Source organism: Aquarana catesbeiana, linkage group LG01 (genome assembly GCF_042186555.1).
Source record: "Aquarana catesbeiana isolate 2022-GZ linkage group LG01, ASM4218655v1, whole genome shotgun sequence".
Taxonomy (NCBI): domain Eukaryota; kingdom Metazoa; phylum Chordata; class Amphibia; order Anura; family Ranidae; genus Aquarana; species Aquarana catesbeiana.
Window position 1 is genome coordinate 175479759 of NC_133324.1, and position 24238 is coordinate 175503996.

General features: G+C 41.8%; 1 protein-coding gene across 1 annotated transcript in view; it reads left to right on the forward strand.

The window, feature by feature from the left end:
* Positions 1-24238, forward strand: part of PPIP5K2 (diphosphoinositol pentakisphosphate kinase 2) — a 189953-nt gene that overhangs the window by 46317 nt on the left and 119398 nt on the right. The window contains exons 2-8 of the mRNA XM_073624575.1: positions 2288-2665; positions 3701-3896; positions 9785-9875; positions 16187-16272; positions 20932-21086; positions 22741-22842; positions 23052-23213. Of these exons, the coding sequence (XP_073480676.1) occupies positions 2510-2665; positions 3701-3896; positions 9785-9875; positions 16187-16272; positions 20932-21086; positions 22741-22842; positions 23052-23213 (948 nt within the window). The 5' untranslated portion in view covers positions 2288-2509. The remainder of the gene's footprint in view (positions 1-2287; positions 2666-3700; positions 3897-9784; positions 9876-16186; positions 16273-20931; positions 21087-22740; positions 22843-23051; positions 23214-24238) is intronic.

Sequence of the window (24238 nt, forward strand, 5' to 3'; positions counted from 1 at the left end):
CTCCTTTGTTTTGTGTGAAAGAGACGATCAGAAGATCAGACAGGGGATGTTGGTATTCCTGCACAGGAGTATTTGATGAGATTCTTTTAGGCTGTGATACGAAGGCCACACAGGCGCTCTGCGGTGGTGAGAGCAGTTGGTCTATTTGATGGCTTTTACATGACAATCTGATGTGCAGAAGATACCCCTTCTTGTGCTCGCGCATGGGCAATACACCCACCTATGACGCGGTTGGGGTTTTTGTCATGTTGAAGATTTTGACAGAACACCGGCCATACATGGTGCAAATTTATTTCCTGCAACCACGGTTTACAGGCAAGGAATTTGCATGAGTCCCCCATCAACACAAACAGTGCTGACGGGGAATACCTCCTGCCCAGCAACTGTCTTCTCCTGGCGCGGGGGCGGGCAGGGGGAAGCTGTTCCCACCGGGAGAAGACAGTGAATGATCATCAGTTGTTATAACCGCAAAAAAATCCGGCAGGCTGGTTGTACCTAAGTTGATCAGTCGATCAACTTGGTACATTCAGCCTGCCCATTAAAAAGTATTTTGTCCGTAAAAAAAAAATGCTGTTCTCATATATTCTATAGTATAAAGCAAAGATGCTATGATCTCTTGCTGTTAGAAACTTTGTGAATATTTCTTGTTATCAGAGTGCTTATGGAATAAGCAAAAAATGGTGCATATATTAAAAATATGTCAAGTGTTATTGGCTTCCACCCAGATTGGCTGTAGTGTTTGTATATGGCTTTGTATACTCTTTGGTGACAGACTGATATGAATGGTTTTCTGCACATTTTAAATCCCTGTATAATTTACCAGAACTGTATAAACAAAATGAATTATATGCTTGTTATGTGCTGCTCTGAATTCTGAGTCTTGGGGGCATGTCTTGCTTGCAATTCTTTTGTTGCTTGCGGCAACTCCCTGGCACTACAAAATTAGAGAGAGAACACTCGCCTGTTATTATGGCATCACTCTGCCACTGGCCAAGCCAATGAGTTGTTGCTCTCACTGCCAATCTAGATTCCTCAGATTTATTTTTAAGCTTAAAACCACCTAAATATGTTAAGCAGCCATAGCACTGACTGTACAAATTAACTTGCATTAACCATGGCTGTCCATGGAAACGTGATAAGGTCTGGCTCCCATGGACTTCCCAGTAGCTGGTAGAGTTGTGTTGGCCTTAGACTTATCTTTTGTGCCCTGCTTTCTTACTCTTCCTTCTATACGTCCCCCCCCCCCCGTCCTGGATTTATACCTCAGGAGGGCCCAGGGCATTTAAAGTTTGGCAGCTCCTCAACATAGAAATTTAATTATATAACAAATAAAAAAGTGAACTGAAATAAATGATGAATCACATTTGTTCTAAAGAAAAATAAAAAGTGTTAAGTTCCGAAGAAGACACTTATTTTAGTGTTTTTCTCAATTTTATTGACTGCAAGAGTACACATTAAACAGGTAATTGGAACTGGCAAGTCATACATCAGTTATTCATCACACCTACAAATTTATAAAAAGTCTTTTTTCCTGCACTTGGCACCTTCAAAATCTTTAAGTCATCAAACTGTATCATGTTGAGGCCACTTCTCTTGACAGCCAGTAGGCACAGACCCTTCATGGGTCATTGTGGGTCTCAGATAATTCTTTCTGTGCCAATTTGCTGAGTGACCTTTCTCCTGACCAATTAGTGACCATCATACTCTGGTATATTCTAAGCGCTACATTAACACCTGGAAAGGTATGGGCATGCCCTTCATTACTTAATAAGACTGCCTGTTGAGGTGGAGTGAGACATGACTAGAGCTTGGCAAAGGCTGCAAACTGGACAATTTCCTTAACAAACACATTACTAAAGTCTTGAGAGAAAATAAGTTTTTTTTTTTAATCAAAGAAATCTGGTGCCCCTTCTAGCAGAGGGACCCAGGCCAATCCCCCCTTTTTCCCCCTTATAGATCCAGCACTGTCTCCCTCCTTTCCCTTCCTTACCTTTTTTCTTTCCTCCCTTCTCTGTTCTATTCCTCCCCTTGTCCCTGAGTCTCACTGGGCTGGACTGGGTGCTATATCAATTTGACCTCTCCGATAATTCTTTTGTATGACCTACAGCTATGTACTTTGATCATGCTGCTTGTATTGTTGGAAGCTGTACCTGATTGTTTTTTGGGTTTTGATCGCTCTACATTACATGTCAGAGTTGGACCGTTTCTTTTCAAATAAAAGTAACAAATTATTCATCCTTTGTAGATAATTTACATTTGTGTTTTATTCTGTTTATTTTCTCTCTAGGAAGAGTATACAGTCCATGGCCTGAAATGAAGAGCAGCTGGTTATGATTGGGTATTTCAGAAGACCTGGTTACATTCAGAGACTGAAGACATGAGGAATGCACAGCCTGCTGCACTGAACGGCTGATTTACCCAGTCTGTGTTTGAGCTGCATCACCGAGTTTATCAACGGAATTTGTCACAGCAGTCAGACACATGCAGATCTCCGGTGAACGTTACCACCATGTCTGTTAGTGCAACAGAGGGTGATATCCCAAGGTTCTTTGTGGGATGTGAGGAATCAGATGAGGGGTTAGACCAAGATAAAGCAGAAAATGTAGATAATATCTATGACAACATTGATGATGAGGATGATGACGACGATGAAGAATATGATTCTGTATGTATCATACATCTAAATGTTTGCTTTTTTTTGGATTTTTCTGATGTCCTGTATCTATGTAGAAGTGTTGATGATCGCTGGCCAGGGTTATCTTAGAGAACCTATATACATGGAACAGTTTCCCACAGTGCCCTTTACTATTAGAATGTACTAAGAGGTCCCACAGAGTGTAACTTGTGAACTAACTTGTGGTATATACCCTTTTCCTTTCCCTTTGTGAGCCTAACATCAGTGTATTAATAGCTCTGATTCAGTGCTGTTCAGCCATGTGGTGGTTGAGATTTTGATCTGTACAGTTAAGCAGGCCATACATGGTTGAATTTCGAACAAATTTTCTTTTCAAAATCAGTTCGTTTTTTTTGTGATGCGATGATGCCACCATTGATTTTCGAAATTCGGCCGACCAAGCCTTCAATTTCACCGCATGTTGCTACAGAAAAGAATTTTCGTGGCCGGGAATCTTCTTTTCTCTCCGTAAATTTTCTTTTATTACATTTCTCGCACGATTCTCCCATCATTGATTAGAAAATTGTTAGCTTTTTAAAAAATTTCCAACATGTCCAATTCCTCAAATTTGATTGCCGCACGAAAATCGGGCGTTGCTGCAGCCCACTAATGGTGCGAAATTCGTACGAAAATTCTTTGATACGATTTTCTAAAGAGAAATCTTTCGAAATTCGAAACGTGTATGGCCGGCATTAGTGGTACTAAAAACACGCTGTTTCATTTCTGTTCTATTTCTGTGTGTGGATGATGCACTGTAATTTCTTTTAAGAAAACAAAACATCTAAGTACCTTTTTCCTAAACCGCCCCTCTAGCGGCCGAATAGCGACGCTAAAACAACGATAAAGCGGCGGCTCAGTGTGAAAGGGGTCTAAAACAAAAATGTTTTGTCCAAAGTGATAGATCGTTGGACTTCTCTGCCATTTTAGTGCAGTCCAGTGATACTGTTTAGAATGAAAGCATTCCAGCATTGTAGCGGCAATGATACTCTGTGCATCCTAATTCTCCCTTTTGTTTTTTTTTTGTAGCCCCCAGAGAGACAAATTGTGGTGGGAATCTGTGCTATGGCTAAAAAGTCCAAGTCTAAGCCCATGAAAGAAATCCTAGAACGCCTCTCGCTGTTCAAATATATCACTGTCGTTATATTTGAAGAAGACGTCATTCTAAACGAATGTGTGGAAAACTGGCCACTGTGTGATTGCCTAATTTCCTTTCACTCCAAAGGTAAAGATCTCAATGGATAGAACTCCTAGCTATGGGTAGTGGGTGCATTTCTGGAACAATTCCCTTCTCGCAGAGCCAATAGAAAATAGAAAAAGCTGCTGTTTATACGGTTAATCCTTTCTACAGTTGCGGAGCTGTCTGCTTAGGCCAGGTAGATGTCTGCAGTTCTCACACTTGGTAATCTGCACATAAGATGTGCTGCCCACACGCTGACTCACTCCTATAAATCTTTTCAGCGGCTAATCATGATGACTTTCAAATGCCTGCACCTCTCATTTCATTTCAGAATTTCAGTAATATATCTATCTTGAATTTTTATTTATAAAAAAAAAAGAAAATGTATATATAAATAGATATATACCCTCACTGGCCACTTTATTAGGTACACCTGTTCATTTGCTTGGTAACACAAATTGCTAATCAGCCAATCAGATGGCAGCAACTCAATGCATTTAAGCATCTAGACTTGGTGAAGACGACTTGCTGAAGTTCAAACCGAGCATCAGAATGGGGAAGAAAGAGAATTTAAGTGACTTTGAAAGTGGTATGGTTGCTGGTGTCAGGCAGGCTTGTCTGAGTATTTCAAAAACTGCTGATCTACTGGGATTTTCACACACAACCATCTCTATGGATTACAGAGAATGGTCCAAAAAAGAGAAAATATCCAGTGAGGGGCAGTTGTGTGGAGGAAAATGCCTTGTTGATGTCAGAGATCAGAGTAGAATGGACAGACTGGTTTGAGAAGATAGAAAAGCAACAGTAACTCAAATAACTACTTGTTACAGCCAAGATATGCAGAATACCATCTCTGAACGCACAACACATCGAACCTTGAAGCAGATGGGTTACAGCAGCAGATGATTACACCAAGTGCCACTCCTGTCAGTTAAGAACAGGAAACTGAAGCTTCAATTTGCACAGGCTCACCAAAATTGGACAAAAGAAGATTGGAAAAATGTTGCCTGGTCTGAAGAGTCTTAATTTCAGCTGTGACATTCGGATGGCAGGGTCAGAATTTGGCATAAACGACAGCATGGATCCATGCTGCCTTGTATCAACAGTTCAGGCTGGTGGTGTAATGGTGTGAGGGTTATTTTCTTGGCATACTTTGTGCCCCTTAGTACCAATTGAGGATTGTTTAAATGTCACAGGCTACCTAAGTATTATTGCTGACCATGTCCATCCCTTTATGACTACAGTGTACACATCTTCTGATGGCTACTTCCAGCAGGATAATGCATGTAAAAAAGCTCAAATCATCTCACCACTGTTTTTTAATGAGCATTTCAATGAGATCACTGTAATCCAATGGCCTCCACAGTCACCAGATCTTAATCCAATAGAGCACTTTTGGGATGGGGTGAAATGAGAGATTCGCATCATGGATATGCAGCCAACAAATCTACAGCAACTGCGTGATGCTATCATGTCAATATGGGCCAAAATCTCTGAGGAATGTTTCCAACACCTTGTTGAATCTATGCCAAGAATAAAGGCAAAACAGGGTCCAACCCACTAGCAAAGTGTACCTAATAAAGTGGCTGGTGAGTGTGTATATATACATAGTTTAGGCATGTTATTTACCTGTACAAGTCTCCTTTGCATAGACAACCAAAAGCCCTGAGACTGCTGCTGCTCCCTGCCATTTTGAATGTGATGTTGGCAGTCCCAGTAGACCGAGAGCTGTCACTCAATATGTGACACTATGTAATTCCCCCTTCACTCCTACCTCAACAGCTACATGTAAGATAATTAATATATACCAAGGTAGGATTGATGAGCATGCACTCGGCACACATCCCCAATAACTTGTATAAAATCAAAAAACTTTACACATTTGGAACTTTTATTTCACAATTGTTGCATAGTTAAGAGTTAACAATTAAATGTATAGGATATTGCCGCCTTTATATATTTATATAAATAAAATATATATACAGTGGAGACGGAAAGTATTCAGACCCCCTTAAATTTTTCACTCTTTGTTATATTGCAGCCATTTGCTAAAATAATTTAAGTTCATTTTTTCCTCATTAATGTACACACAGCACGCCATATTGACAGAAAAACACAGAATTGTTGACATTTTTGCAGATTTATGAAAAGAGAAAAACTGAAATATCACATGGTCCTAAGTATTCAGACCCTTTGCTCAGTATTTAGTAGATCACCATTTTAATCTAATACAGCCATGAGTCTTTTTGGGAAAGATGCAACACACACCTGGATTTGGGGATCCTCTGCCATTCCTCCTTGCAGATCCTCTCCAGTTCTGTCAGGTTGGATAGTAAACGTTGGTGGACAGCCATTTTTAGGTCTCTCCAGAGATGCTCAACTGGGTTTAAGTCAGGGCTCTGGCTGGGCCATTCAAGAACAGTCACGGAGTTGTTGTGAAGCCACTCCTTCGTTATTTTAGCTGTGTGCTTAGGGTCATTGTCTTGTTGGAAGGTAAACCTTCGACCCAGTCTGAGGTCCTGAGCACTCTGGAGGAGGTTTTCATCCAGGATATCCCTGTACTTGGCCGCATTCATCTTTCCCTCGATTGCAACCAGTCGTCCTGTCCCTGCAGCTGAAAAACACCCCCACAGCATGATGCTGCCACCACCATGCTTCACTGTTGGGACTGTATTGGACAGGTGATGAGCAGTGCCTGGTTTTCTCCACACATACCGCTTAGAACTTTTTGGCCTTAATTCTATCTTGGACTCATCAGAACAGAGAATCTTATTTCTCACCATCTTGGAGTCCTTCAGGTGTTTTTTTAGCAAACTCCATGCGGGCTTTCATGTGTCTTGCACTGAGGAGAGGCTCAGACGGCCAGCTCTAGGAAGGGTTCTGGTCCTCCCAAACATCTTCCATTTAAGGATTATGGAGGCCACTGTGCTCTTAGGAGCTTTAAGTGCAGCAGAATTTTTGTGTAACCTTGGCCAGATCTGTGCCTTGCCACAATTCTGTCTCTGAGCTTTTCAGGCAGTTCCTTTGACCTCATGATTCTCATTTGCTCTGACATGCACTGTGAGCTGTAAGGTCTTATATAGACAGGTGTGTGACTTTCCTAATCAAATCCAATCAGTATAATCAAACACAGCTGGACTCAAATGAAGGTGTAGAACCATCTCAAGGATGATCAGAAGAAATGGACAGCACCTGAGTGAAATATATGAGTGTCAAAGCAAAGGGTCTGATTACTTAGGACCATGTGATATTTCAGTTTTTCTTTTTTAATAAATCTGCAAAAATGTCAACAATTCTGTGTTTTTCTGTCAATATGGGGTGCTGTGTGTACATTAATGAGGGAAAAATGAACTTAAATGACTTTAGCAAATGGCTGCAATATAAAAATGTAAGGGGGTCTGAATACTTTCCAGCCCCACTATTTTATATATATATATATATATATATATATATATATATATATATATATATATATATATATATATGATCATTTTAAATTACTACCAATGGAACTACCATCAGTTAAACATCTGTACCAATTACTTATATGCAGACTTGAAGTATTCCACCATAGACAATATTTAGCTTGTATTAAAGGAGTATAGGGGTGCAGCAAGATTTTTCAGTTAAAAAAGGGGGAGATGTCCCATGTCTGTTGTCCCTTGAAGCACCTTATTTAGGTGCCGTTAACCTAAAATGATGACACTGTAAAACTGTAACTCAAGCAGAATGTAGCACACTGCTGCATTTACTGTTTGCTAATAAAATATTTTTTGTCTAGATACTACCCCAGCACTGCCCTTCATTACCAATAGTAACCGCTATGCTTTACCAATGACTGTCATTGGGAAATCTTCCCCTTATTTTGCTTGTAGTTTATGGTTATGGCAACAACACCTCACATGGTGAGTGGTAAGGGAGTATATTAGAAATTCAGTGGATCTTGCTATACCCGTTTAATTCCTGTTTTGTTTGAAGCTTTTTCAGTTGCCTGGATAGTCATATAGCTTGGAGATACTGTGCTGCACCCATTTCTGTTTCCCCAAACTTGCAACTCACATCACTATGATGGATAGAGATGTTGACTAGTAGTTAGGTGATGAAAAATGGTAGGCCTGAGGTTGCAACCATCAGGAGATGGTTGAATTTGTTTCACAAAGTGGGTTTTAGTGCTCCTAAGTTATGTGACCATTCCTAGAGGCACCTCTTAGTTTCCTGCTGTATGTGTCTTGTGATCATCTAGAATGTTAAGTGAGCTCAGGTTCAATTTAAATCTTGTCTTAAAGTGGTTGTAATCCTCAGACATGAAATATGAACAAAGTGTATCCTTCTATAGTGTGTACTTGTCTCAATCCACAGCGCTAAGTATCACTTCTGTCTGCTGCTTCGTTCCTCTGCTATCAGCATGAATCACTTCTGACAAGTTTTCCTAAAGCCAAGAGAAAAAAAGTGACAGGGGAGGGACCTCCCGCAAATTGACAGCCTCAGCTCTGTTCCTGTGTGCTGTGTGAAGAGGTGTGTGTCCCTTCCCTCCAATCAGCTCTCAGAAAGCTTTCAAATTTAGCACTTTGAATGGTTGTAGAGAAGAGAGGATAAACGGGTACAACTTATGTTGGAGGATTTTTTTCATCCCTGTGTATCACCTGAGACCACTGGGTATATGTAAGGGTTTACAACCACTTTAATGGAGGCTGTCTCAGCCTTCCCTACTGTGGATAGAGAGTTTTGTGTAGTAAATTGAAAAAAAAAAAAAAACATTTTTAGAATGGTTCTCATTTTCTTTCAGTTGAAATTACTTTTTTTTTTAATGCTTTGATTTTAACCATTTGCCGCCCGCCATATAGCAGAATGACGGCGGCAAAGTGGATTCAATATCCTGACCGGACATCATATGACGTGATCAGGATATTAAGCCGCTGCGCGCCCCCGTGGATCGTTGTTGCTGACACACCGCAACTCAGATCTAGGTAAAGAGTCTCTGACGGAGACTCTTTACTACGTGATCAGCCGTGTCGAATCACGGCTGATCACGGTGTAAATAGGAAAAGCCGGTGATTGGCTTTTCCTCACTTGCGTCTGACAGACGCGAGTAGAGGAGAGCCGATCGGCTGCTCTCCTGACAGGGGGGGTCTGTGCTGATTGTTTATCAGCACAGCCCCCCCTGGAATCCCGCCCAGGATGGCCATCCACACTGGACCACCAGGTATGCCCCCCCCTAGATCCCCAGGGAAATACTAATTTGTGCCCAGGCAGCTGCCAATCAATGCCCAGGCAGCTGCCAATCAGTGCCCACTCACAATGCCTGCCAGTGCCACCAGGGATGCCTATCAGTGCCTCATATCAGTGCCACGTATCAATGCCCGGCAGTGCCGCCTATCAGTGCCACCCATAAGAACCCATCTTTGCAGCCTTTCAGTGCCCATCAGTGTCGCCTATCAGTGCCCACCAGTGCCACCAATGAGTGCCCATCAGTGCCGCCTATCAATGCCCATCAGTGCTGCATATCAGTGCCGCCTACCAGTGTCCATCGTCAGTGCCTGCTCATTGGTGCCACCTCATCGGTGCTGCCTTATCAGTGCCTGTCCGTGCCGCCTTATCAGTGCCCATCAGTGAAAGAGAAAACTTACTTATTTACAAAATTTTATAACAGAAACAAAAGCAAAACTTTTATTTTTTTTCAAAATTTTCGGACTTTTTTTATTTAGCAAAAAATAAAAACCGCAGAGGTGATCAAATACCACTAAAAGAAATCTCTATTTGTGGGAACAAAATGATAAAAATTTAGTTTGGGTACAGTGATGGATGACCGCGCAATTGTCATTCAAACTGCAACAGCGCTGAAAGCTGAAAATTGGTCTGGGCAGGAAGGTGTATAAGTGCCCTGTATTGAAGTGGTTAATAATTAGGTTTACAAATGTACTCTCTTATTTAAGGTTTTCCATTGGATAAAGCAGTTGACTATGCAAAACTCAGGAATCCATTTGTTATCAATGACTTGAATCTACAGTATCAAATTCAAGACCGGTAAGTTTGTATTACCCATATCTACTTCTAAAGACTGCTCATTTTGTAGGAGCTGCAGGGCTTCTTCCAATATTGGTTTCCCTGACAGCTGAAAGCCAACTTAGGAGATCCCTTCTCCTGCAGTTCACCTTTATGTTGTTTTGTTAACGCAACACACAGGCATTAATGTCCAAACCGCTGGCAACAAATGTGAGTACACCCCTAAGTGAAAATGTCCAAATTGGGCCCAATTAGCCATTTTCTCTCCCCCGGTTTCATAAGTGTTACAAGGTCTCAGGTGTGGATGGGGAGCAGGTGTGTTTAACCCCTTCCCGCCAACCGTACGCAGATCTGCGTACTCGGCTTTCCGGGGTTATACCGGGATGATGCCTGCAGCTTGTTTCGAGCCAGCGATCGGCTATCCGTGTATAACAACCGATGCGGCTAAAAGCCGCCCGGCTGGTATACTGGAGGAGCGGGAGGGGACGCCCCCCCGCCGCTCTTACCGGGCCTCCCGTGCGACCGGGAGGCCTGGTGTCCAATCTGATGCCTCCGGCGGCTGGGGGCGGGCTGGAACGAAGCCATGAATGGCTTCGTTCCAGCCTTCTAATTGTAAACGCGGAAACGACGTCATGACATCACTTTTACTCGGCTGCCAATGGCGTTTTAACCGTTTACTCGGCTGCCAATGGCGCCAAATTTAAAAAAATACACAGTATTCAGAATCGCCGTTTTAGGCGATCTGAATACTTTGAAGTGCATAGGAGGGATCGGGGGTCTTTTAGACCCCCGATCCCTCCATAAAGAGTACCTGTCACCACCTATTACTGTCACAAGGGATGTTTACATTCCTTGTGACAGCAATAAAAGTAAAAAAAAAAACTTTTTTTTTTTAACACAATTTATAAGTATAAAAATAAATAAAATAAAAAAAAAAAAGAGTGAGAGCAATAATTCTAGCACTAGACCTCTGTAACTCTAACCTGGTAACTGTAAAAAAAAAATTAAAGCGTCGCCTATGGAAATTCATAGGTACCGTAGTTTGTCGCCATTCCACGAGTGCGTGCAATTATAAAGCGTGACATGTTTGGTATCTATTTACTCGGCGTAACATCATCTTTCACATTATACAAAAAAATTGGGGTAACTTTACTGTTTGGATTTTTTTAAATTCACGAAAGTGTCCCTTTTCCAAAAAATTGCGTTTAAAACACTGCTGCACAAATACCGTGTACTATAAAATATTGCAACAATCTCCATTTTATTCTCTAGATTCTCTGCTAAATATATATATATATATATATATATATATATATATATATATATATATATATATATATATATATATAATGTTTGGGGGTTCTAAGTAATTTTCTAGAAAAAAATACGGATTTTAACTTGTAAACACCAAATTTCAAAAATAGGCTTAGTCATGAAAGGGTTAAATTTGTTTTTTTCGCTCTCACTCTCTCATACTGGTCACTGTTCAACATGGCACCTCATGGCAAGGAACTCTCTGAGAAGCTAAAAAGAAAAAATGATTGCTCTACATAAAGATGGCCTAGGCTATAAGAAGATTGCCAAGACCCTGAAACTGAGCTGCAGCACAGTGGCCAAGACCATAGAGCCGTTTGACAGGACAGGTTCCACTCAGAACAGGCCTCACCATGGTTGACCAAAGAAGTTGAGTGCACGTGCTCAGTGTCCTATCCAGAGGTTGTCTTTGGGAAATAGACATATGAGTGCTGCCAGCATTGCTGCAGAGGTTGAAGGGGTGGGGTCAGCCTGTCAGTGCTCAGACCATACACCGCACACTGCATGGCTGTCGTTCCAGAAGGAAGCCTCTTCTAAAGATGATGCACAAGAAAGCCCGCAAACAGTTTGCTGAAGACAAGCAGACTAAGGACATTGATTACTGGAACCATGTCCTATGGTCTGATCAGACCAAGATAAACGTATTTGGTTCAGATGGTGTCAAGCATGTGTGGCGGCAACCAGGTGAGGAGTACAAAGACAAGTGTGTCTTGCCTACAGTCAAGCATGGTGGTGGGAGTGTCATGGTCTGGGGCTGCATGAGTGCTGCCAGCACTGGGGAGCTACAGTTCATTGAGGGACCGATGAATGCCAACATGTACTGTGACATGCTGAAGCAGAGCATGATCCCCTCCCTTTGGAGACTGGGCTGCAGGGAAGTATTCCAACATAACGAACCCAAACACACCGCCAAGGTGACCACTGCCTTGCTAAAGAAGCTGAGGGTAAAGGTGATGGACTGGCCAATCATGTCTCCAGACCTAAACCCTATTGAGCATCTATGGGGCATCCTCAAATGGAAGATGGAGGAGCGCAAGGTCTCTAACATCTTCCAGCTCCGTGATGTCGTCATGGAGGAGTGGAAGAGGACTCCAGTAGCAACCTGTGAAGTTCTGCTGAACTTCATGCCCAAGAGGGTTAAGGCAGTGCTGGAAAATAATGGTGGCCACACAAAATATTGACTCTTTGGGCCCAATTTGGACATCGACACAATTCTAATCTTTTTGGCTCTATACACCACCACAATGGATTTGAAATGAAACAAACAAGATGTGCTTTAACTGCAGACTTTCAGCTTTAATTTGAGGGTATTTACATCCAAAACAGGTGAACGGTGTAGGAATTAAACCAGTTTGTATATGTGCCTCCCACTTTTTAAGTAATGGAAAAGATTAACAATCATCCATCAAACTTTCACTTTTTAATACTTGGTTACAAATTCTTTGCAGTCAATTACAGCCTGAAGTCTGGAACGCATAGACATCACCAAACGCTGGGTTTCATCCCTGGTGATGCTCTGCCAGGCCTCTACTGCAACTGTCTTTAGTTCCTGCTTGTTCTTGGGACATTTTCCCTTCAGTTTTGTCTGTCTCAGCAAGTGAAATACATGCTCAATCAGATTCAGGTCAGGTGATTGACTTGGCCATTGCATAACATTCCACTTTTTTCCCTTAAACTCTTTGGTTGCTTTCACAGTATGCTTCGGGTCATTGTCCATCTGCACTGTGAAGCTCCGTCCAATGAGTTCTGAAGCATTTTGCTGAATATGAGCAGATAATATTGTCCGAAACACTTCAGAATTCATCCTGCTGCTTTTGTCAGCAGTCACATCATCAATGAATACAAGAGAACCAGTTCCATTGGCAGCCATACATGCCCACGCCATGACACTACCACCACCATGCTTCACTGATGAGGTGGTATGCTTTGGATCATGAGCAGTTCCTTTCCTTCTCCATACACTTCTCTTCCCATCACTCTGGTACAAATTGATCTTGGTCTCATCTGTCCATAGGATGTTGTTCCAGACCTGTGAAAGCTTTTTATAGATGTTGTTTGGCAAACTCTACTCTGGCCTTCCTGTTTTTGAGGCTCACCAATGGTTTACATCTTGTGGTGAACCCTCTGTATTCACTCTGGTGAAGTCTTCTCTTGATTGTTGACTTTGACACACATACACCTACCTCCTGGAGGGTGTTCTTGATCTGGCCAACTGTTGTGAAGGGTGTTTTCTTCACAAGGGAAAGAATTCTTCGGTCATCCACCACAGTTGTTTTCCGTGGTCTTCTGGGTCTTTTGGTGTTGCTGAGCTCACGGTGCGTTCTTTCTTTTTAAGGATGTTCCAAAGAGTTGATTTGGCCACACCTAATGTTTTTGCTATCTCTCTGATGGGTTTGTTTTGTTTTTTCAGCCTAATGATGGCTTGCTTCACTGATAGTGACAGCTCTTTGGATCTCATATTGAGAGTTTACAGCAACAGATTCCAAATGCAAATTGCACACTTGAAATGAACTCTGGACCTTTTATCTGCTCCTTGTAAATGGGATAATGAGGGAATAACACACACCTGGCCATGGAACAGCTGAGCAGCCAATTGTCCCATTACTTTTGGTTCCTTAAAAAGTGGGAGGCACATATACAAACTGTTGTAATTCCTACACCGTTCACCTGATTTGGAAGTAAGTACCCTGAAATTAAAGCCAAAAGTCTGCAATTAAAGCACATCTTGTTTGTTTCATTTCAAATCCATTGTGGTGGTGTATAGAGCCAAAAAGATTAGAATTGTCCATGTCCCAATATTTATGGACCTAACTTTGTGTATGTGTGTATATGTGTATATATATATATATATATATATATATATATATATATATATATATATATATATATATATATATATATATATATATATAATATACACATTGTATGTGTTTATTATTGAGGCTCCATTCACATCTGAGCGATCCCAATCGTGGGCATATTGGCAGCGATTTGAAATAGCGACACATCGCGGTACGCCCGTGCGAACCCCGTCACTTCCAATGGCACCCCAATTGCGGTGCGATTTTTGCCGTGATTGTTGCCCGATGAATCGTGGTAAAATTGCACAAACAAAATTGCGGGATGCCTGTCGCCCAAAAGAAGTAGAAGAATTTCTTTTGGGCGACAAGCGTCCCGTGGTTCTGTTTGCGCAATTTTACCGCGATTCGTCGGACGACAATCACTGCAAAATTGCTCTGCGATCGGGGTGCCATTGAAAGTGACGGGGATCGCATGGGCGTCCCGCGTTGTGCCGCTGTTTCGATTCGCGGCGATTCCACCCACGATTCAGATCGCTCAGATGTGAACAGAACCTTAGGGGTTAGCTAGAGTAAAGCTGGCTATACCCAGATTGAATTTTATCTGACTCCTGCTGAATTGGCCAAAATTTGTTTCATGGGTGGCTCTTTCCGCAACACCTGTTTCAACAAAAGTAGACTTTTTAACAGACTTGTCAGAGGAGCCAGGCGGATAATTCTCAGCTGAACAGCGCTTACATCCAGTCAGGTACAGGTACTATTCAGATGTTCTGTCGGCTTTACCAGCTCTTAATGTTTGCATACTACAATTAGCCAAGGTCCCTTTACTTGCTACTGACCTTACTGGCCTTTGTACAGAACTACTCATGGCAAGTTTTCAGCTGAATAATCGTGTGTGCTACATTATTTTAAAGTAGAATTCCAGTCAAATCCTAATTATCCCTAAACCTGCTCCCACCCCATTCTAAGCCTATTCTAAGTAGGAGTGTATAAGAGCTGCGTTAATAGTCAAACACCAAATTGACAGAAATAAATATCTGTGAATCACTCTTGCAAGTGTGTGGATCACTTTTCAGTGTCTTCAATTAGACAGTGAGTCTGTGATAAATAATTAAGTGCAGTTATATACATCACTATACAAGAATAATATGAATAAAAATTAATGAGACAACAAATCTTTGAATCACTCCTCTGGGTGTGTGAAACACTCTTCTCAAATAAGAACATCGCAATTGAATACAAAATAAAAATGTAAAATATTTTTGTAAATCGCTCTTCAAAGTGTGTGAATCACTTTTCAGAGTCCTTGCAAAGTGTCAATAACACAGTTGTATAAATAGCTCTTCAGAGTGAATAGATCGCTGTATAAAGTCTTCTCAATGTGACAGTGACTCACAACACGACAATCCATCCACCACATACAATTCACGCTTACCAGACAGCAAGTTGTGTATCGATTGCGACTAATAACACAGCCTGGGCCTTTATTTCCCAGGGGAAGTGAACATCAGCGTTCATCCAGGGGGCCACCTATGATGGAGCCGGACAGACTGTGTTGGACTTGAAGGCGAATCCTTAGAAGATCAATCTCCGTCAAAGATAATGCCCAGAGTGACCCAAAAAGAAAACCGACTCGCCATAGCCTATTCGAACTAACCTGTAAAAGAAAGTATTTTATACTTGCCTAGCATGAAGACGCTCCAGTTCAGTCACATGATTTCTCCAGAAGCCAGCTTCAGTAAAGCGGAAAGATCGCTAACAGTGGCTGCAGAGCCTGGACACTAATGTCACCCATAGACTTACTATGGGGCATCTATTGTCAGTTATCCCTTCTTTACACTGAAGCTGGCACTGGCACTGGGACCTGATCATGTGGTAGGTCTAGGTGTCTTTTCTTTACAGGGTGGTTAGAATAGGCTTAAAATGGGGGTGGGAGCAGGTTTTAGGTATAGTTGAGATTTGACTCTAATACTACTTTAAGTTTATCCAATAATAATCTTAGCCAATTGAACGGCAAAAACTGACATTGCCATTGTTATAACATTTATTGAAAGGAACATGTAGGAGAAAAGTAGCTTAACTGAGTCATTCCCTCCCATTTTATATAAAGACTAATAGGCACATTGTTTTGAAACTATTTATAGTTGTTATACCGGCGCAGTTTTCCTTTGCAGAAATATAGGAAATTAATGCAGTGCTCTTGACTTTTTTCACTCACAGGAGAGAGGTTTATAGGATCCTTAAAGATGAGGGGATCTTGCTACCTCGATATGCTGTCCTAAACCGTGATCCAAACAAACCTGATGGTAAGTAATCACGTTCATTTTGCTTTTTAAGATACACAGCCATCAAAGCACTATTAGGAAATAATCATAAATGAAAAGGTAAAGAGAAATTATATAGAAGAGTAGAGGACTGTAAGAAGTACGGTAAATAAGAAAAAAGGAGAGGAAGTACTAGGAGAGGTAGGAAAGGATTTATGAGTGAAGAGATAAGTGGAAGTAAGATTTCCAGGGAGGATGATCCTATAGTGGTCTCCATACTGCACACATTGAGAAAGTTTGGCATCACACTGACATAGACACATGTAGGTTCAATTTTAAATGTTGGTAGGCATATATTGTTTAAAGAAATCTGTATCGTTAAAAAGCATCCAGCTCATCCATGTTTTACTCCATGTTTTCCCGCATGATGTATACTACGTCCTTCATTTTCTCTACTTAGTCTAGTTCCTGAAGCCAGTTAGCCACATAAGGCATTTTATTTTTTCAAAGCCCGGTAAAAAGGATTTTGGCTGCATTAAGCAAGTGAAATGTGAGATGGCGTTTATACGCTGAAGGTGGCATAGACATCTGGTGTACCAGCAATGAAGCTGGGTGGAATGGAAGGGTAAAGCAATCCTTTCTGTCCCATAGTGAATTTGAGTGCAGAATGGGCATAGTTCTGGACAAGTCCACCATATGTGCTGAAGAGAGCCTCTAGCTTGTGAGCACCTCCAGCATATTTCAGAAATGGAGGTGGTATGCAGTACTATCTACATAATTTGTAAGTGCTTTCTTGTATATTTACATTGATAGATCCTTTAACGGAACAAAACCCTCCTATCCTTTTCGGCCAAGGAAGCTGCCATCTTGGCTTCTGTTTAATCTTCAATTGCCACGATGCTGCACATGTGATCAGATAGGACACCAGCCATTTGATGTTTTGACAGTTTGGTTGAGAGCACAACCTATGTGAGTTACATTTCCAGGGACGTGCTGGAAATGTAACTGTTTTCTGAAACTATTAAATCAAAGGGGTTTAGTTCCACTTTAAGGAGAATGGTGTTCATAGGTTCCCAGTCTTCCTATGGCAGTGGTTCTCAACTCCAGTCCTCAGGACCCACCAACAGGCCAGATTTGCAAGATAGCTGAAATACATCACAGGTGATATCACTTGCTGCTCAGTGATTGCAGTATTCTAGTCTGCAACTCCCCAAGGTAATACTTAAAATCTGGCCTGTTGGTGGGTCCCGAGGACTGGAGTTGAGAACCACTGTCCTATGGTAAAGTCAGTTTTAAAATCTGAAGCCCATGCTCCAACCACCAAATCTCCGTTCAGTCTACATGGGGGGAAAAAAGGAACATGTATATTTGTAATATGAGGTTTCATGACGTGTGTGTGTGTGTGTGTGTGTGTGTGTATATGTGTGTGTATGTATATATATATATATATATATATATATATATATATATATATATATATATACCGTGGGCAGTCAGCCAGTGGTTGATTGGACAAGCACTGAAGTTAGAAGCTGATTGGCTACCATGCACAGCTGCACCAGATTTTGCATTCGCCAGTTTTAGTAAATTGACCCCTATGTTTGAATGTGACAAGCTGGTGAAGGTTGGGAATATGCTGTGTAATGGGTGGCCAATTGTTTTACCTTTTGATTCTATGTAGATGGTTATTCCATAAAGAAGTCCTTAATGCCAGGTACCATTTTCTCTTAGTACAGTTTCTTTTTAGAGGGAAGCTAAACAAATAGAGATCGCAAGGAGAGCCGCAGGTTTGAGACCCCTGGTTTATGCAGTTGGTTCTTCCTTTGGTCTGTCGAGTCTGAAAAGGAATAAGGAAGAATTCTGAACATAGAAAGCAATGCTACTGGAATGCAGGGGCGTTGCTAGCAGCGAAGTAAAGCACATAGCAGCGAAGTAAAAGTCATACGCTTGGACGGGCATACAAATGTATATAACACACGTGTGTGTGTGTGTGTGTATGTGTATATGTATATATATATATAATTTATATTATCATTACATTGGGGGTCCCCAGAGCCCAGAGAGCACCCCCCTTATCAAGGGGTGCCCAGAGAGCCCCCCTTATCATGGGATCCATCCCCAGAGAGCCCCCCCCTTACCATGGGGTCCCCAGAGAGCCCCCCTTACCATGGGGTCCCCGAGAGCTTGTCATGTCACCTGCCACCAGATGCGGATTGTCATGTCACCTGCCACCAGATGCGGATTGTCATGTCACCTGCCACCAGATGCGGATTGTCACATACAGACAGGCTGGGGTATATAGAAGAGAGACTGGGATATACACACAGGCTAGTGTATACAGATAGTCTTGGGTATATAGAAGAGAGGCTGGGGTATACAGAGAGCTGGCTGGAGTAAAACAGAGTTTCCCCCCTCCCCCATGGTGTGCACTCACCTGCCGCCTCCCCAGCTCAGGCGCTCGTGTGAGAAAGTTCCTCCTGACTCTATGATATGGGCGGAGCAGGGTACTAGACTCGCTCTGGCACTCATTTCCTAGCTATCAGTGAAGCTTGGAATGCAGTCTCAATGAGAGTGCCACAGCTGTGTGTGACAGCGCAGTGTCTAGCAGCCTGTGACACTCACGGTTGGGCCTGCCCTGGACTCGGTACTGATTCAGGGCTCTAGCCTCAATTGCCACCTTTTAACGATGCTGCTGGAATGTATTATGATTATATTTCACATGACAAAGGGTTCTGATGTTTAGCATTCCTTTATAAGTAGCAGTAACAATTACAATCTGATAGCCTTTCATTGTTCAGATCACATGAGCTTCTAATGTGATACTTTTGAGTAGCTTAGTGTTGTCAGAACTAGCATTAAGCAATTGAGGCATGACATAAATACATGGGAGTGTAATATAGGATGTGTTTATATTTAAAAAGTTAGTTTTGTTGAAGTGGTGACATTTGTGCTAGGGCTCTCTCCCTTTTTAGATTGCATGCTCTAACGAGCAGGGCTTTCTGATTTCTCTTGTATTAAATTATATTGCAACTGTACTGTCTCACTTCATTCTGTAAAGAGCTTTGGAAACAGTATAATTACTGTATAATGATATGATATAAGAATTGGAGTTTTAAAGCTAATCAAGGGCCTGTTCATGCTATTGCGGTGCGGCAACGCGTGTTGTTGCCATGCAGTGCCATTTATTCTGACCACAGATGTCCATTCCCAACTCAGAGGCAAAGGCACCCTTTTCACAATTCCCTTTACTGTTTCTTCACACCAGAACCTGGAGCAGGAAACCATGTTCCGTGCGTGTTTCCTGCACTGTGTTCAAAATGCACTGACTGTTCAATCTGCTGCAGGTGTCAGTATATTCCTAAGGACACCCCAAACTCAGATCGCATGCAGTACCATACTATTTGGTGCAGTGCGTTTTTGAAAAGTAGTGAATGCACTAGTTTTTGTAGAAGCCAGGGTCATTTTGGCCCATTTAAATGAATGAGTCAAATAAGAGTCGCACAGGAACGTGAACTGTTTTCCTGTTTGTTTCAGGTGTAAACTGGCCCTTAATGCATTTTTTTTCTTTGACCTGTGACACTTCTGAAAGTGTCAGAACCCAACCACCAGCCTTTACCTTTGTATGAAAAAAGACTGTTGGCCTTTCCTGTTCTTTTCTTCCCTTTTTTTTTTCTTTCTTAAAGTGGTTTTATAGGTTTTTTACCTTCATGCATTCCCTTGTGCACAGCGCTGGATTGAGATTGGGCAGAGAATGCATTAAGTCATCAATATAGAGGGAGATATTTTCTTCCGAATTACCTTTTACGTTAGGGAATTCCTTAGTGGTAAGGTAAGTGGCTCCATGGGTAAAGCAAATAATGTAGGCAGGAGGTGGTAGCTTTTCCCCAAAGATCATGAAATTTTCAAAGACAGTGGTATAGTAACCCTGATCTTTAACTAAGAGGCTGTATATAATACCGGTAGTTCCACCCATTTTAAGAAATTGGGTCCAAACCAAATATTCAAAGAATTTGAAGAAGGTAGGGCCCTTCCACGCTATTGAAAGCCTTGTGAGTATCCAAGGAGATAATTTCTCTACCCTCTAAATGTGAGGACTGTATATATCTTAGGACTGGATGGACAGAAAATTTGCCTGGCAAAACAACTCCCATGTACTGTAAGGATTTCAACTTTGCATTTTGATGTCTGCCTTGAGTTCAGCTTTCACTGTGTCTGGGTCACGGTATCATTCAACCAAAACATGGAAGGCTTTATTCCTTTTGTCTTCTGCCACCAGGTTTTCCATTCATATAATTATTATTGAGAATTTAAAAATAAAGAAGGCAAGCATATGGAGCTTTTATTATTCTAGCAAACCATACCACGAGTTAGTGTGCAGATGACATGCACACGTATATTTTTCTAGTTGTGATGCAATGTGTCTTTGTTTTTTGCACATTGTGCACTTTTGTTTAAACCCTTTTTGGACTTATATGCTGTTACTATGCACTACAGTAACGATACACACCAACACAGTGACTTGGTGTGAAATGAACAGATAGGAAATAAGGCTATTTGCCTTGTCCATGTGTTGGATCTGCACTGGGTAGCCCAGTGCTTCTGGTGTAAAGGAGTCCATATTGTTGTGTGTTCATTTTATCTTTTTTTTGTGTTTTGTTCAGTATGTCTGAATAAACATTTTTTTTGATTTGTGTTCCCCAGAATGTAATTTAATAGAAGGTGAGGATCATGTTGAGGTAAATGGGGAAATTTTCCAGAAACCCTTTGTGGAAAAGCCAGTGAGTGCTGAGGACCATAATGTTTACATCTACTACCCAACATCTGCTGGAGGTGGGAGCCAAAGACTTTTCCGAAAGGTAAGCTGCTTAGCTCCGCCTCAATATGTTAATGTAAACCTGTACCCAATAAAGCTTTACTGTATGCTCCCATACCAGGGTTGATCCCCCCCCCCCTTCTTTACCTGGTCAGCTGGGTTGAGCGTAAATCATTTTCTCACCTGCCCAGCAACTCCAGTCTTGCTGCAATCTGTTGCATGCCAGGCTCCACGCTGCCATCTTCTCTGTTAACGTCTTTAAAAAGCTGGCTATCTCTTCAGGTTTCTAAAATACAGCCCAGAAAGACAGAAGAAGTTTGGAGTGCACAGAAAAGAAAACTATTGTGATTTTCTGAAGTAACCTTGTAAATGGGAGTAAAGGTCTGCATTATCAATACCAGTCTGTGTAACAGGTGTCTCAAGCTGCCTGCTGTTTTGATGGAAATGGTCCCCTGCTATTTGTTCTAGCTGATGATAAAAAAAAAATCAGCACTTACTGCATGAGTATAGGGCAGGGATATGCAATTAGCGGACCTCCAGCTGTTGCAGAACTACTCATCCCATGAGGCATAGCAAGACTCTGACAGCCAAAAGCATGATACCCAGAGGCAGAGGCATGGTGGGACTTGTAGTTTTGCAACAGCTGGAGGTCCGCTAATTGAATTGCATATCCCTGTTATAGGGAGACCCTCTTGCTTTCATATAGGGAGCAGGGGAGAGTGTGCTAGGTAAAAACATGCATTGGAGTTTCTGACAGCCAGTAGATTAGGCAAGTGATAAATGCTGGAAAGTTAAGAGTGGACACCTTACAGTTTATGGTACACTATCTGGCACTGAATGCATCTTTTCATTATTTGGCTCCGCAAGTTCAGACTTGCATTGGTAGTTTTTAACCCTTTGTTGCTCAATAATATAGCTACTAGATGTTAATGTGTTGCAGATGAGGCAATTCCAAAAAGTGCTCAGTAGAATGCCCTCTTTACGGTGTTGGACACAATGCCACCCTTCTGGACAGATAAAAAAAATCTGCCAAGTGGTGCTGGACATTAAGTTATAGGCAGCATCACATGGGAGGTCATTTGGCCACAGCTCAAGGAACACCTAGCAACCACTGGGGGAACCCAAGTTGAGAATGGCTGGCTTTAACCTGAGACATAGCATGCTGCAAATGTTTACTTTTGAATCTGTTAAAGAATGTTACCCCAACAGTTTATATTCCTGATATGTGCCTGCTGTACCATGCACTTATATGAAAACATATCCTGTTCTCTTTGTATTGATTCCTTTATGTGAAATGCCTGGTGTTCCTGCCAGATCCTCTGCTTTCCTATTAAAAACTGATCGCACCTGGCAGAGGAGCACATCATGGTCAGTTTTCTGGATGTGCTGGAAACTCTGCTTGCTCTCCTCCAATGATGAGACTTGTGCTGACAACCCCCCACCTTCCCACCACGCATGCAGACATTCACTGGCAAGATCAGTGTGCTGCTATTTCTTCTCCCCTAGCTTTCTGAGCTCCTTTTGCAGATGGGTATGTGATCACTTCTAAAAAAGGAAACAAGTATTTAAAAAGTTTTTATACGTATACACAAGCATTTTGCCTTTCATTTCTATTTTAAACTAAATGGGTTGTTTTACAAGGTGAGGTTCAAATGATTGATTTACTAATTTTATGTGCAATATGCTTTTTTGTTTAGATTGGTAGCCGCAGTAGTGTGTATTCACCTGAAAGCAGTGTCAGGAAGACTGGTTCATACATTTATGAAGAATTTATGCCTACTGATGGCACTGATGTAAAGGTACGGTGGTGGATACCAAAAAAGAACAAAATAAAAATGTCAAAATACTGACATTTCTGTTTCATATTCAGTGTTCTGTTAGATGTTTCAATGTTCTCCTGAGTTTTCTTATGACATCAATTTTATTGTGGGGTTATGACACGCAGTATTTTTTCTTGCAGCAGAAGCTGTCAGAGGAATTTTACATTTTTTATTTATTTGTTATAAAGGTTTACACTGTGGGACCAGATTATGCTCATGCTGAAGCTCGGAAATCTCCTGCACTTGACGGCAAGGTAGAGCGAGACAGTGAAGGAAAAGAAGTGCGGTATCCTGTCATCTTAAATGCCAGGGAGAAACTAATAGCTTGGAAGGTGTGCCTAGCTTTCAAGGTGATTACTTGTGTCCTGTAAATCATATGACTTGACCTAAGCATTATCATTGTGTCGTTTTTATTTTTATTGATGGACAGCTATCATTAAATTGGTAATTTTATATAAATACATTCATGCTGGGGAAGATTAACTTAAAAAAAAAAAAAAGTTCTATGAGTGGAAGAGGAGGACCTTTCTTCATCCGCCTGTCCTCCAGAGAGGGGTCAAAAAGAGCGGGCATAGTCGGAACTCTTGGTGAGAGCATATTACAGGTCCCTTGGCTTCTACTAACCCTGCGGCACCAGAATGTTTTGGCTACAGGGGTAGGATTAGAGGACCGGATTTTTAATGAAAATTGCATCCAGCAGCACAGGAGACACTGTCCCTTGTGCTAATTTTTGTTTTAGTTTTTGACTAAGACCCCTTTCACACTGGAGGTGTTTTTCAGGCACCTTAGCGCTACCTCATCTGCCATCCCAGTGTAAAAGCCCAAGTGCTTTGACACTGAGGCGCTGCGCTGGCAGGACATCCAAAGTCCTGCAAGCAGCTTCTTGGAGATGCTTTAGGAGCGGTGTATACACCGCTCCTAAAGCGCCCCTACCCATTGAAATCAATGGGCAGCATCGCTTTACTGGTGCTTTTATTCGGCTGCTAGCAGGGGTTAAAGGCGCCCCGCTAGCAGCCGAAAAGCACCTATAAACGGCGCCTATAAAGCACCGCTAGTTTTAGCGGCATTTTACCGCCGATGCCCCCGCGCTGTCAGTGTGAAAGAGCTCTAAAGTTAGGCTTTACCCCCCTTTTCACGTTTTGGCCACTTTTGGCGTTAAAAAAAAACTAGATGTTCATTAGGTGCCTGTCAATTATGTGCTTGGTACAAAAGGGCACACTTGTAAAGCTGGCACATTCACTGAATTGAATTCACTGCAATTAAAATGCTACTAATGTGCTGTGGCCCAATGTTTAACCTGACCAATGCCTAACGTACAGTAACAGTTTAGCTATTGTAAGAAGGGTGGATCTCATATGGTTACTCAGCTTTTATA